Source organism: Rhea pennata, chromosome 3, assembly GCF_028389875.1.
Source record: "Rhea pennata isolate bPtePen1 chromosome 3, bPtePen1.pri, whole genome shotgun sequence".
Taxonomy (NCBI): Eukaryota; Metazoa; Chordata; class Aves; order Rheiformes; family Rheidae; genus Rhea; species Rhea pennata.
In genome coordinates, this window is record NC_084665.1 from 62,192,398 (window position 1) to 62,207,324 (window position 14,927).

The following is a 14,927-nucleotide window of genomic DNA, read 5'->3' on the forward strand; positions in this document are numbered from 1 at the left end:
AGCGGCCAGTGAGGTGGATTGAGAGAACTGGCTGAATGGCAGAGCTCAGAGGGTTGTGCTCAGTGGTGCAAAGTCTCACTGGAGGCCTGTAGCTAGAGGTGTGCCCCAGGGGTCAATACTGGGTATAGGATTGTTCAGCTTCTTCCTTAGTGACCTACATGAAAGGACAGAGTGCACCCTCAGCAAGTTTGCTGATGATACAAAACTGGGAGGAGTGGCTGATACATCATAGGGCTGTGCTGCCATTCAGAGAGACCTGGAGAGGCTGGAGAGACGAGTGGAGAGGACCTCATGCTGTACAACAAGAGCAAGTGCTGAGTCTTGCACGGAGTGAGAAATAACCCCATGCCCACTATCCACTGTTCAGGAACACTCCTGGGTTAAACTGACAGCTTTCCTCTGGCTTTTGGAAGCTTTCCAGAGCTGCAGGCAGAAGAGCCTCTTGAGTGTGCAGTAGGGATGCCTGTAGAGTCAGCAAGGTGCATCTCTAACCACAGCCCTTGTCCACTCCCCCTCCCAAGCAGCACCAGGTGGAGATGTGGCCCCACAAGTAGGCCAAGCAGAGGTAGGAGGCAAAGTTTGGAGGCTAGGCCGGGGCTCTTTTTCTTGGGAACGCAAACACCATGTCCCTCACACCCTAGCAATCTCTCCCCAGCTTTTGAGTCCCTGCTGCAAAGTCAGAAACACCTGGATAGCCAAACTCCACATTTCAGAAGATATGAGCCAAGTCACTCCAAGCCAAGGTTTCCTTGCTTCTGGCCAGCTTTGTCAGTTTTCCCGGACTGAAGGGCCACAGTGCTCGGGCACTGGCTGCTAAGCGGGGCAGAATTTCTGACTCCCCTCCAGGCTCCAAACGCTCATTCACTAACTTTGGATGCCCAGGCACCAGCAAATACCGAAGGACTGCCTTCTCCTCCCTCCCTCCCTCCCCAAGGACACTTGCACCGGGCTCACATCTTGCTCCACCACCCTGCTGTCAAACACAGTTACACAGCTCCCACTCCTGTATTGACTCTGCCAGCTGCCCGTTCAGTAATTGCAGCAGATTGGTATGAGCTCCCAGCAAAACTGCAGAGCAGGATAAGAAACTACTGCAATCTTAACTGGAAACCGTGGTGTTTTTCTTTTTTTTTTTCTTTTTTTTTTTTTTCCTTTAAAAGTTTGTAAAAACCCGCAAAACCATTCCAGTGACACCTGGTGGTTACATTCCCTCACTACGTCAGCTTAGATGCTTTGCCTGCAGAAGTCTGAAACGCCACAGGCTCTGCTGTGCTTTGAGTGCCTTCTAAGACGCAGGCACAGTTACAGACGCCGTTTGCCTGCTGTCACATTCACATCTACCACGGGTCTTGTCTTGGCAGCCAGCTCTCCGGAGCTTCCCTGAAAGCCCCTCCTTAGCATCTACGCATTAACTCCTAGCGGCCACCAGACTAAGCCGCCTCCGCTGTGCGCTCCGGCGTGGGATCATGTGCTCTTGTAGCAGCTCCCTTCTGCAGAGGTCCTGCAGCGTAGGGGACTGATCTGCAGTGTGGATGCCCCTGTTTTCTGAGAACAAGAATCTGATTTGCCACGAAAAATTAAGGTCTGGTTCAAGAACGAGCGTTTTCCATGACCTTCCCTTGGTAAACTGGTTGTTTGCACCTCCCTTTGCCTGTGCCGGCTGAACTGGCAGGAGGCAGTACAGGGAGCTCGTGACCTAGTGCCATTGCCTACTAACGGCCTACGGCCTTTTTTCAGCATTGACCAAGAAGCCTAACAAGGACACTCGACCTGAGGAGAAGAGGAATAAAGACCGTCAGCTGTGCCCACAGGCGACTTTGCCTAATGGAGGTGGACTGCCCTGGGAACGGGAACAATTTAGATGTAGTTTGCATTTCACTCAGCTGGATAAGCGCTTATCTAACCCCCCTTCCCACTGCTGTCCCCGGTATTTCAGCAAAACCCATTCACAGGCAGAACCATCGCTCTTCGCTCAGAGTCCCAGCGCCTGGAGAACAGCAACCCCTCCCCAAAGACCCCTCCGGATTCAGCTGCGCAGACAGGAAAGCACAGGCACTTGGGAGCCGGAAGAAACGCAGCACAGCAGCGAGGAGGGCTCGTCCTGGCTACCCAGGCCGCGACGAGGCTCGAGGCAGCAGCACAGCCGCCAGCAGCGCCAGCGCTCGAGGCCCGCGAGGGGAGCGCGCGGCAGGAACCGCCAGCGCCGGCCCCGCCCCGCCGCGCCCCGCCCCGCCCCTGCCGTCGGCGGCCGTTACCGCGCTCCTCCCGCCGCGGGCCGTTGCCCGGCGCCGACGCCGACGCCCCCGCCCCGCTCCAGCGGCCGCCGGCGGCAGCCGAGCCCCTGCCGTCTTCACCATGTTGCCCGCCCGCGGCTCCGAGGCGGCGCCCTACAGCTACTGCCGCCAGCCCCGCGCCCTGCCCGCCCGGCCGAAGTACCGAGCGCGGCCGGATGCCGCCGAGCAGTGAGTGCCGGCACCGGGCGGGCTGCCCCTCCCGCAGGCTGCGCGCCCCGGCCCGGCCCGGCCCGGCTCTGCCCGCCCGGCGGCGGCGGCGGCGGCGGGGCAGCCGAGCCGAGCCGAGCGGCTGCGCGTGTCCGCGGGGCCCCTCTGGTGCCCTCTCAGCGCCGTTGTCGCTCGCCGAGATGTTAATATTCAGGCTGCGGCTCTCTAACCACAACGGTCGGTTCTTGACGTTGCAGAGAGAAGGAACCTGTTCGCTACGCGAACCTCATGTATGACAGGAGAGTGGTGCGCGGCAACACTTACGCCCTGCAGCTCGTACCTGCGGTATGGATTTTGTGTGGCTTGTGCTACAGCCTTCTTGGAAAGGAAGAAGTAGGGCAGGAAAACAGTAGCCGATTAATAGCTATAATTATTGGTGCTGTAATTTCATGAAAAAATATTTCACCCAGTCACAAGGCTTCCAGTTAAATTATCATGCAGTTGTTTCCCACTTTTGTTTAAAGGATTGACTTCCCCATGAACTTTGCTGGTTTGAGTGGGTTTTTTTCTTTCTTAAAGTGATTTTTTTCCTTGTTTCTTTACTGTCATGATATTGAGCACAAGTCTCAGTTCATCATCTGCTGCCGTATTTATTCACAGATGTCATCAGTGAAGATAGCAGCTCTTGGGGAAATTAAGCTTTTGGGTAAACTTGAGCTTGTCCTGTGGAAGCAGAGCCATATAGATCGTAAGGCCAGCTGTACATATAACATCTGTTTCCAAGTAGCAAATAATTGCTTTTAGTGTGAGATCCTGTTATTATATGCCTGCAGGCAGTGTACTGTGATAGTTTCATGCGCTGCAGTCCTTAAGGTAACTGACAGTTTAGACTCAGGACCTTGAAAAGTAAGTCTGAAATGGTAGATTTGTAGGATTAAAAAAAAGGGGGGGGTCTTCATTTAGCTGTAGAGATAAATTAGTAACATTTCTACATATGAAGCTTAGAGCGGGTTTTTGATTTTGTTTGTTTGTTTCTTTTTTTCCTCCCTACTGCCTGCCTAGAGTACGCAACCGGATCCCCTTGAAATTCAAAGGCAGAGGGAAGCACGGAGAAGAGCTCTGTCCCGAAAACGAGCAAAAGAGCAGATCCAGCCAAGAACACCTGAGCCTGTGGAAGGCAGAGAGCATGCTCATGTGCAGACAGGTAAAGGCTGAAGAGATTTAAATTTCGCCTGAAAACAAAAAGGTGCTGATGCATATTCACCTACTAAATTCATAATGCAGTTGGTAGCATCACCTAGAGCCAAGGTTCTCTTTTTCTTTTGCTTATAACCTCTTATTGTTAGTTGCATTTGATATCAGTGAACTTTGCTAATTAGAGTAAGATTTTTTTCCAGTGTTTTTCAGTTTTGACCATGAATTCTTGAATGCATGCCAAGACTTCTCCATTTACACTTTCTTTTACCATTACAATCAGAGAAGCCAGCTTATAGCATTTGTCATGATTATGCTTTCTAGAGCTGTATTTGGAAGAAATTAGTGACCGGATAATAGAGGTTGATGTGGAGTGTCAGACAGATGCATTTCTGGACAGACCACCCACTCCCCTCTTCATACCAGCCAAAACAGGAAAAGATGTGGACACACAGATAGAAGAAGGAGAGGTACGAGGCAAAGACTGATTCACAAGCACTCTCGGAAGATGTTTCCATATGAAACAAGTTTCTTAAGCAAAATTAGGGCAGCATGTACAAGAATTACTCCTGACGGGACATACTTAAAAAAAAAAAAAATCTGTCTCCATAATCTGCTGCAGTTTAACTGCAAAATTAAGGTAGGTGCTTACTCTTCTGCTGCTTTCAGCTAAGCACTACCATGCTGAGAAATGTCCTCCCCTGCAGAAAGAGCATCCAGGCCGAGAGGGGTTGAGAAGAGGGAGGTGAGAAGAAATAGGGCCTAGGGGAAGGCTCTGCCTCTCCCCAGCAGCCTTCAGAGTGGCTGAGGTGGTGGTGTTGGGGGAGGGGAGGGAGTGTTGCCTGATTGATCCCTGTGGCAGGCTTGATGTCCTGCCAGCCCACTTGTCATTTAGCCCTCAGTTGTGCTTCCTGCGAGAGCTGGCAAGGGGCCACGTGTGCACAGCTCAGCACTGCCTTGAACACAAGTGCTTTGCTCATCCTCCTTTTCTGCTCTGCTGTTAAGAAGGACTGTGATCCAGGGTCATTTGTCTCTCTTTCCCGGACTGCCATCTTCAGCTCTTTGACTTTGACATTGAAGTCAAGCCAGTGCTGGAAGTATTGATTGGAAAGACTATTGAGCAATCTTTGCTGGAAGTTATGGAGGAAGAAGAGCTGGCCAACCTGCGGGCACATCAGTGTGCTTATGGAGAGCTGCGTAACGCAGAGCTCGCTGAGGTACAGCGCCTAGAAGAGCAGGAGAGGCGATACAGCGAGGAGAAGGTAGGAGCGGCTAAGAGCAAAATGGGCCTGTGTGAATGCTTGTGGTAGGAGAGAAAACAGTTTCCAGCAGCAAAAGCCAAGCTGTGGAATAAGTCTGCTTTGCCCCAGAGGGCACCATCCGGTTGGACGCACCTCCGAGCAGTCGGGTGCCGTCTGGCTGCAGTTAGCTCTGCTGCAGCAGCATGACGCTGCTGTGTTTCTTGGGAGCTGGCGTGCTCCAGGGACACCGGAGCAAGAGGCCAAACCCAAGAGCATTTTCCTTCTGTAGCCAGTGCTGCTGTCAGTCAGGCAGTTAGCTTAGCCACTTGCATTACGAGAGCTGTTGAGTGAACAGTCCTAGTGCTCCAGAATAAGAAAAGCACCTTCCTAGCTTAGCCTAGTTAGGAAGTACTGAATGCATGCAGTCGTGAATGTGCACACATACTTCTCAAGATCTCCAGGTATTAAGGGATCTATATTAGTAAGACCCAGTAAATAATAAAGAGAAAAGGCAAGTCTTTATTTGCTATTCAGCAGCTTTATATGTTTGGGATTTTAATGTTTTCTTGCACCCACCTCAGTTTTAATCTTTTCTTGCACTGAGTTGGAATAAAAGTTGGAATGGTGAAAAGGTCATGAAATCCTGAACCAACCTCAGCTCGCTCCAAAGTTAACCATCAGCTTTACTTGCAATAACAAAGCATTGTGTCATAAGATCAGTGCATGCTAAGATGGCAGAGAAGGTTTTGTTTGGCCAACTGGAAAACCATTACTTTACAAACTTCACAAAACCAGAAAAGCAATACCAAAGGAGTGTATTTCTCTCTAGTCACTGTAAATTTTGATAATCTCTAGATTGAATACCATCAAATTTTCTTTCCTGTGAAGAGCTTTTGGCCCAAGTAGAGGCCGTAAATACTGGGTGGTATCTATACTTATTCACTTGATTCTCTCTCTAACTTCTGGGGTTTATGTTGTGATCATTCTTCAAAATCTAGATCAATGGAGTAACAACTAAAGACATGAAAGTTTTACATACAATGTTCTCTTGTCAGGAACGTCGCAAACGCCAGCAGATGCAAGTGCTGCAAAAACAGAAAGAGACCACAGAGAAAATTGCAGCTCGGGCATTTGCTCAGCGCTACTTGGCTGATCTCATTCCATCAGTCTTCGACAGTCTTCGTGAGAGTGGGTATTTCTATGACCCTATAGAGAGAGGTTTGTATTTTTTCTTTTTGGGGATGTGAGCTGAACAATGTAACAGGCAAAACAACCATAAAACACAGCTTAAAATCTATCACTTATTACAATGTAATAGACCTCATTTATTTAGTCATTTACACTTGTGGCTGAGCAGAGTTTTCAAACTCAAATTGTTTTCAAGAACAAACATTGGCCATCAAGTAGGTGAGATCTGATAGCTTAACTTGTAATGAGAGAGGCTGCTTTTGAATTGGTGTTAAATACATGAATATTGGTGTGAAGTATACGGATGGTTAGGATTGGTAGGACATAATGCATTTACTACAATTTGGATCTCTTTCACTATGACAGGACAGGCAAAGAAGTCACTTTTGTGTGTGTCATTCTGAATCTTCATTAATGATGATCAAAGCAAGGAAGAAGTTAGTCAGTTAGAATTAGAACTGGGCCATGAAAATAATTTCTGACTTTTTAACCTCTATGATTTCCAAGCCTTTAGAATCAACACATTTTCTCATTGGCTACCTTGCTGCTGTGTCATCAGACATTTGGCAAGTTTATAAATCCCATTAATACGGGTCTGCACACCACTTCCCAGGGCCCCATGCTGCTGCCCAGACTACTGCCAGGAAACAGTTGCTCCTTCCAACATGAGTCATCGGGGCAAATGTAGAAACTGGGTGTCTCTTGCAAATGGAGCAGAATTTGGGATCACTGTGTAGAAAGAAAATGATTTGGAAAAAAAAAAAAAAAAAAACATAAGCAAGGACTAGTTAGTCAGAGGGATTGAGCAGTTTTGGCAGACCAGAGGCCAGATGTCATTGGAGAGAAAAGCAAGAAATGTTATTCTCCTGATTGTTCAGAATAGTTATTTTCACCTAACTAGAACATGACTGTGCATCTCACTTGTGCCTGCCTTCTGAGGGTGGCAAACACCTTGGAAAGGCACTGAAGTTGAGAGCACTCTGGCCCAGATCCGTAAAGATGAGGAAGGTAAATAGAAGAGGGCAGAGTTAGAGCACTCAGTATCTTCTGAGACATTTCATCTGGCTCGTACAAAACGAGCATCTTCTAGCAATGATGCTCATCCTTTAATGACTGCAGCAAATGAAACAGCTCACAACATCCTCTCATTCATCCTTAATTAAAAGAAATTGCTTTTTCTTGTTTTCTTCCTGTCAAATTCCTGCAGATATTGAGACAGAATTCCTTCCATGGCTGATGACAGAAGTGGAAGAAGCATTGGAGAAGAAGGTTCTGGGTAGGACAGTGCTTGACTGTAAGTTACAAAATCCTGGAATATAATCTGAGCTGCTTGATATTCCTAATTGTTTTTCCCTTGTGAAGACTAATGTAACACTTACAAGGTCACCGTGGGCTAAAGCAGCAGGTGTAATTTTAAGAACTTCAAGTGCCCACAGCTTTTTGTATTCTTTTTTTCTCTTTTTATGGTGAAACACTTCTAATGCTGGTAAATCACTACTGCATATACTTAGCTAATTAGTTCTCAGCTGAAATAATAGACATGTCGGGCATCCCGCTCTACTCTTTCAGGTGGTTGTATATTGTTTCTGAAATGTGCTGCTGGAGAATGCCACACATTTGGCAGAAGTAAAATGATTAAAGGATGCAAATTGTTTTCACTATCCTAGTAACTCTCGTTCCTCATGGTACGCAGCCGGCACTGCTATGCTCTTTTCCTTAGCGTTCCCAGCAGTGCCCCATTGCACCTGTGCCCTTGTTGTGGCAGCAGACCAGTCGATACTGTCTACAGCCATTTGTATACTGTAACAGCCTTTGAACTCCTTTGCAGCAGCTAGCTGAGCTACGGAGTGCTATGTTCATGCCACGCGCAAGCAGAAGTGGCCGTGCCTGGCTGAACAATCAGGCAACCAATAGCTTTTCTCAGAGCAAGGGCTGGCTTGCTTCCTCAGCAGTCAATAATCACCTGCTTGCTTCTGAGATAGAGGAAAACATTGGTGTATCTGCTTTCTTGCGGGCCAATTCCAGATTAGCATTTGGGTTCTGGTATCAGTCAGCCTTCAGAGGCTGCGATTGAAATACCTGAACAGTCTGAAATCCATCTAGTATAGAAGCCACATCATTATGATGAGTGCTTGCCCACTCTGGCAGTTTTAGATCAAAGGACTTCTTAGACTTGCATTAAATTTTCATTCCTCTGCTTTTCCTCCTGTTGTGACTTCAGGTTGCAATTAGATTACAACTGTACTTGTGTGCTCATTCCCTTTGTGTTTATTTTTTGTTTAACCATGACAATGAATTTCCTTACGTAAGTTATAATTTGGATAGTTAAAACTGGCCTGCTAGGTATTTAATGCTAGGATATGTGTCTGGTATGTACACTCCAGGATAACTTCTTAATGTATCTCTTCTGGGGAGGGAAGGAGGAGGATCCTCTCTCTTTTTACTTTAAGACTGTTGTGTGCAACTACTGAATAAACAGTCCAAGGAGAATGTTGCTGTGGGATATGCTGTTGATGAGAACATACACAGTATTTCTTTTAAATCTTTCCTTTTAATTCTTACAACCAGATACCCCTCTCTTGCATCGCTTCCAAGATGTGCAGAGCACCTCGAGCAATGCAAACAAATAACACTATATTTTGCCTATTCTGCAGTTCACCCTCTATATTTCTTTGCTTAAACTCAATCCCCCAGTGTTAAGTAAATACCATCTCTACAACAAGAACTGCAATTTGCATTCTTCGGCAGATTTTGCAGAGGCGGATACTGCCTTAGCTAGGTTGTTTGTGGCTGCTTCTCCTCTTACAAAAAAGTGTAGAAAAGTCCCGGAGAATCCATTTTCAACCTATTTGAATATAGAAGCTACTTAAGCTTCACTGTCCGAAAGAGCTGTGAACTGCAGGTGAAAGCTTCACAGTCTAAGGAGGCTATGTTTTTCCTCCCAGAGATGCCCATTTCTTCTTTTACATACAAAACTCAACCTGTGAATTACCAGTGAAGCTTTTTTTCAGCACCTCTGCATTGTCCCGTTTTCTATATTAAACCCTTCTTCATTCGCTCTTGGCCTCAGTGTCGTATGTAATATCACTTTGAAATACATCAATTAAATACTTGAATTGTTCTTGTGTTAAACGATTTGGAAGTAGCATAACATCTAGTGTTATTTCAGTTTGTTTTCTTTTTTGAGAATTAATAGATCAAAAAACTTAAAATCACTTCAAACTACAGCTTTTTCTTCTTGTTTGTTAATGATGGCTTTCTCTGTTTCAGCCTTGATTCGTACAGTGGTTGGAAAACGCTTAGATGCATTTAGTCAGCTCTCTGATCAGACAGAAGTACGTGCCGAGGAGCCAACGTCAACAGACACAGCCTCACAGCCGGCTGGTCTGACAGAAGATGCCAGCCCACCGGCTGTACAGGAAGAGATGACTGACCAACCTGTTGTTGAGGAACGGTTTTTGCCTCACATCTCTCTTCAGTTAGAGGAATCAGATCAAGCAGAAATGGAGGATTTTGAAGCTGAGGAACAAGGAGGTAAGTCATCAACTTGTCGAATAAATGAAGATGAATAGCTTAGCCAAAGGAAGAGATTCATTCCTGTCTATTTACAGGGATTGTGCCCCAGCCATGCTAAAGGATGAACCCAAACAACAGTTGAGCCTTAAAGCGTGTTTTCCAAATGCTGACGTTGCTGATTTCAGACTGTATGAATGGAGAGAGGTTATTAATACAATGAACTACACTGAAATTCTATCCCCTTTCACACAGTCCTTGAAAACTTGGGTCCTTTACAGTTGAAAAGCAATACGGTGCCATACCCTGTGCTAGAAAGATATGAGAAGGACTTTAAGAGCCTCCTAGTAACCTTTGCAAGTGCTTTGATCATGTTTTCAGAACAGAGGTTCCCTCATTTTGCCTGTTTTGAAAGGTAACTATTATGGCACGTTTCTTCTACTAACGTTAGTCTCTCCTGCCCAGACAAACTTGGGTGGGCATCTCAGCAGGCAAGGGACAAAAGGCTGTTGTTCCCAAAGCTCACTGGGAACTTTGGGATGTGCCACTGAGAATTACTATGGGTACCAAGTCCTCCTCATCCTCCTGACTCTGCAGTGCTGCTAAGGAGTTCAAGCCGCATGCTAATTCCAGCCTCAGTTCTGTTTCAAATCCTCCTTTCCTGCTGATCCACTGGAAGGGTATGAGGCACAGTGGGCAAAATGTGCCCACGCTGCCACACAGACCTTGTGATTTGCCAGGCAGCTTTCCCGGTGGAGGAAACTCATAAAAGTACATTTTTGCCCCAGCGTGGAAACATTGTTTCATTCCAGCTAAACCTGTGGAAAAAGTGCCATCTTGTCAAAACTGCCTTCTGCTACTTCCTCTTAGCAGTGCAGAAGAGAACTGTACTAACCTGGTAGGCCAGGTCCAAGTCTGAGAGAGAGATTTCAGAAAGGACCTATGAAGAGGCAGGTAGCTGCTCCACATCTCGTATTCTAAAAAGCAATGTCCAGATTTTTTCCTGGTCCATTTGTACATCTGACTTCAAAGGTACACCTGCCTTTCATCATCCCGAGCTAGGACAGCTGATGATAACCAGTGCGGCTGTTGCTTATGCGGAAAAGCTCCCTTGGAAGATGTTGTGCTTTAACCTATTTCTTTAGGTAACTGAAAAGTAGAAATAATGAAATGTCACGAACAACAGATCTGCTCAGTGGTTTGAGCCACAGCAGATTTGAATGTGTTAAACTGGATGTTTGTACGCAGATAGCACAGACTGTAGACAAATCGACTCATGGATACTTTCTAAAAATGGAATATTCTTCTAAACTCTTCCTCTGACTGCTAAGTTCTGAGTATCTTAACATACTGTACTTAGTTTTTTCTCAAAGCATCCAGCCGTGTAGGTTATATGCCTGAAATTCAGATAACCACTGCTCTGTAAATTTGTCTGTGAGTTTCTCAGGAGAATTTATTTTATGACACACAGGACTGAAAGTGAAGGCTTGAAGTGAAAATTTGGTTCAGACATTGGAGTCAGTGGGAGATTTTCCTCAATTTCAGCTGGACCAAGATTTTGCACTACTTTTGTTCCCATGATGGAGACTCCTCTCATGACTTCACATAAATTATTCTGGCTAGTTTGATCTAGATATAAACAAATAAAAAGGCATTGAGATGATTCATGAGGATTGTAAATGTTTCCACTTCTTTCAAGGAAATTGTCAGTTTTAAGGATTTCTCATTACGTGTTTTCTCATATCTTTACAGGAGACACACCATAGTCTGGAGGACTGCTGTGGATCACTTTTGAAAAGATTCAAGCAAATGCTGACTTGACTATTTGTTTTTTAAAATGTTACAAGGTGGGAAGTGGTCACCTGGAATATTTTCATATTTGTCTCTTCTGCTTTGTGTTTTATTGCTAGAAAATTTACTTAGTGTTGAATTATTCTCTTTAAACACTTTGCAGTATTTAATGCTGCAATCTCTGTAAAATTATATTCTTAAATTATTGTAAAAAGAATTAATGAATTGCGTGCACTACATTTTTACTTCATTAGAATTTATGAAGACAACACAAGCCTATAAACCACATTATAGTGTAATGGTTGTACTTTTGGGAAAAGAAAATGTTGTTTATAAATAGGGTTTTGATATAGTCTTTCTTTCCAGTCTGTGACCTGCAATGATCCATCCTAATATTTTGTAGAATAAAATCAGATTTATAAAAAAGCCTTCACGTTGTACTACTTTGTTGGAAACAGTGTCTTTAATATGTGAATTTTGAATGTGCCCATAGGATTGGGGCCTGAGCAAACAAGTTGAGGGGCAAGCGTTCATCCTTCCACGAGGATCTGGGCCAGAAAGCACTTGGCTTTGTATCTCTGAAACCGTTTTTCAGTGACAACGTGGTTCAGATTAATGGAGGAGAGGAGCAGGAAAGTGAACGTATCAAACATATTAACTTTATGCCTCCACTTTTTCACTGATAATAGCCACTGAACAGGAAGCTCTATACCGACACACTTTGCAGTGATGACCTAGCCTGTGGCAGTAAAACTGAGGAAAAATTGCTGAAGAATAGTCTACCAGCACAGAATGTTAAGTTACAGCTGCTGAGGGGGAAGGGAGTTTGGTTTTGGAAAGTTCTTTAACACAATTTAATCACAGTTTCAAAACCTGCTTTGCTTCAACTCCTACAAACTTGAGCATTTCAGTTTAGTAAACCAACCTGCAGTGGTTTCTTCTGGGCCAGGGCCTCTTGTCCCTGGCTGCCTGGGAATGTCTCATGCTCGCTTCCACTGCCTGGGTGGTCTGATCGCCCACGATACATGTCCATTACCGCCACAGGTCAGTGAAGACACCAGTCCTTGACACTCCTCTAATTTAAAGTCATTTTCCTGGGCTTTCTCAGCAGTGTTTCTTCCCCCAGACCAAATATTCAGGCTTACCGTCCTTCTGAGGTGCATCTCGCAGAACCCTAGAGGCTGCGGAAGGAGAAATACTAGCTGATGGTGTTCTTCCCAAGCAAAGTTGTTCCAGCGCTTTTTCCATCGATCATGATTATCCACCACTACATGTGATAGACTGTCCTGTAGTCACAGAATCTCTGTTGTTTAGGACGTCCCTTCTGCTGCTCAGGCTGCACTATGCAGTGCAAAGTTTAGGTCCATTTCTTCTAGATTTTTCTCCACCTTCCTCTTTTTGGTGTCTTTAGCCCTCAAAGACTTGAAAGGCTTTCACTTGACTGTCCCAGTGCAAAGCTCTGTAGCCAGCCCTGCTGGCAGGGTCCTGCTGTCCTTGAACCCGTTTCCCCTTCTCTATGCTGTGGGTGACACGCAGGGGCATGCAGAGTGCCTGAGGCCAGAGCCGACGCTCTATGGAAGCCTCAGCAGCTTCAGCCGCCTGGGAGAAGCTGCATGGAGAGGTGTACAGCAGCCCTGCAGCTGCTCCAAGTTACGCTCACGGCCAGACTCTGTTCTGGCAGCCCCAACTAACAGGAGAGATGGAAAGGGGGAAAGATTTTTTTTCTTTTTTGTCCCTTCCCAAAGTGTTGTGGGGGGAGCACCCTTTGCACTGCAGAGGCTGCCTGAGGAGGACACTCACTGGCAGACCCCTGCCCCTTTTCTTTGGCAGGCAGAGTTTTCTCTTTCCTGTTCTTTTTTGTCTCACTCTTTTTGTTCGACTTTCCCACTATTCACTGCAATAAGACCTGATGTACACCTCCAGCTGCAGACCCCAGAATTGAACCCTTGGGCGTATGAATCTGTCTCAGCATCCTCTGTGCAACACCTGAGCTCAGCTGCTGAGCTGGTTGTTGGTGTTATACTTTACACCGAGATCGATACCTGGAAACCACACGGACAGAGGGAGGTTTTGAACAGCCACTTTGGATGAAAACTCATGAAGCCAGGGAGCCTCGCTGTGCGTGCATGGTACTGTTTGGGACTTTTTCAGACAGACACCTGGAGTCGGCATGACTTGAAGAGGCCCCAGCTCCTGAAAGCAAGTAGCACTTAATTCCTCTGTGCTGCAGGCGGTCCTTTGGACACAGTGCAGTGCCTGAGCGAACAAGCGCCCTGTTCTGATGGTGCTGGAAAAGGTGCCTAGAAGTGCCTGCCCTTCTGGGAGAGAGCAGCTCTGCTTTTACAATAGCGACCATAATCCTTGCGCACGTTCAGGCTCCTGCTGGTGGTGCTCTTGGGAGCCAAAGGATTTTGCTGAGGGCCCAAGCAGGGTCTGTGCCACAAGCAGAGCTGCGCTTTGGCTCCCTGCATTGCTGTTCAGCACTTCGCTTCCACAGCCACCAAGAGGCAAATGTGTGTGTGCGTGTGTTCGTGTACATGCACGTATGTTTAAGTGTGTGTATGTGTCTGCATGTGCACCCTCTGACTTGTGTGGTGTTTGCTCTGTGAAGCTCTGTGGATGATATCACATGGCAGAGATCCCTTGGCAGAGACCCCAGAGTGAATGAGTCTCCTACATAACATGTGAGATCAGCTCTGTGTGTGTGTGTGTGTGTGTGTGTGTGTGTGTGTGTGTGTGTGTGTGTGTGTGTGTGTGTGTGTGTGTGTTTGTGTGTGTTTGCACAGCCCAGCAAGGTTCTGTTTGGGAAGAGATTTAGCAGCAGAAAACACCTGGTTCTCGTGCTGAGTCCCATGAAAGCCTTGTGCCTTGGAGAAATGATGCCTGCAATGTTGATGGCTAACAGAGTGCAGTGTTGGTGAGGAAACCCTGCATTTGGCTGTTTGTTCAATCATTTGGTTGTTCTTGAGGGACTCTCCTGCATTTTAGCTTCAACCCTAGTGCTTGTGTCACCCCAGAGACGCATTTTCATGCTAGCTAGCAAAGTGGGGGATGCCTCAAGGACCATCTCCTGAGCTGCTGTGTGTAGGTCAAGCACTGCAACTGCCATGGATCTGCACGTGCCAAGAGGTTTCACAGTGACTGTTCAAGAGCTGTATCTTGAAAGGGTTGTTTGCTCCAGAGAAGAGATATGTTTATATCTTTGTCATGCCCCCAGCCCTGGTGAGGGAGAGCTGCTTGCAAAAGCTACTAGGCCCATGGTCTGAAGGGCAGAGAGAGGCAACAGGAGTCCTGGGAAGAAGCAACATGGCCTTTTGGACTTTAATCCTTAAATGGATTCATAGATTTCAAAGTCAGGAGGTGACACTGTTATCTTCCACATAGCTCATCCCTGGAAATGAAAGGTGCAATTCTTCTAGCTCCAGGGGTACTTCTGTAGAGCTGTCAGGCTCAGCTGTTTTCTGGCCAAGCCAGCTGTCTGCTGTTTGAAAACTTTGCTACAGGCAGCTAACCTAATATATACCCAGATGTGTGCTGAGAGCCCCCTACAGGTCTCCAC

The 14,927-nt window shown here is 46.4% G+C and overlaps 1 protein-coding gene across 1 annotated transcript; it reads left to right on the forward strand.

Annotated features, from left to right (window-relative positions):
- Positions 1-2,301: 2,301 nt before the first annotated feature.
- LOC134139311 (radial spoke head protein 3 homolog) lies at positions 2,302-11,539 on the forward strand. Its single transcript, XM_062573744.1, has 9 exons — positions 2,302-2,462; positions 2,699-2,786; positions 3,504-3,645; positions 3,960-4,105; positions 4,694-4,897; positions 5,932-6,094; positions 7,272-7,358; positions 9,335-9,598; positions 11,330-11,539. The coding sequence occupies exons 1-9, from the start codon at positions 2,356-2,358 to the stop codon at positions 11,341-11,343; spliced, it is 1,215 nt and encodes a 404-aa protein (XP_062429728.1). The 5' UTR covers positions 2,302-2,355; the 3' UTR covers positions 11,344-11,539.
- Positions 11,540-14,927: the final 3,388 nt, after the last annotated feature.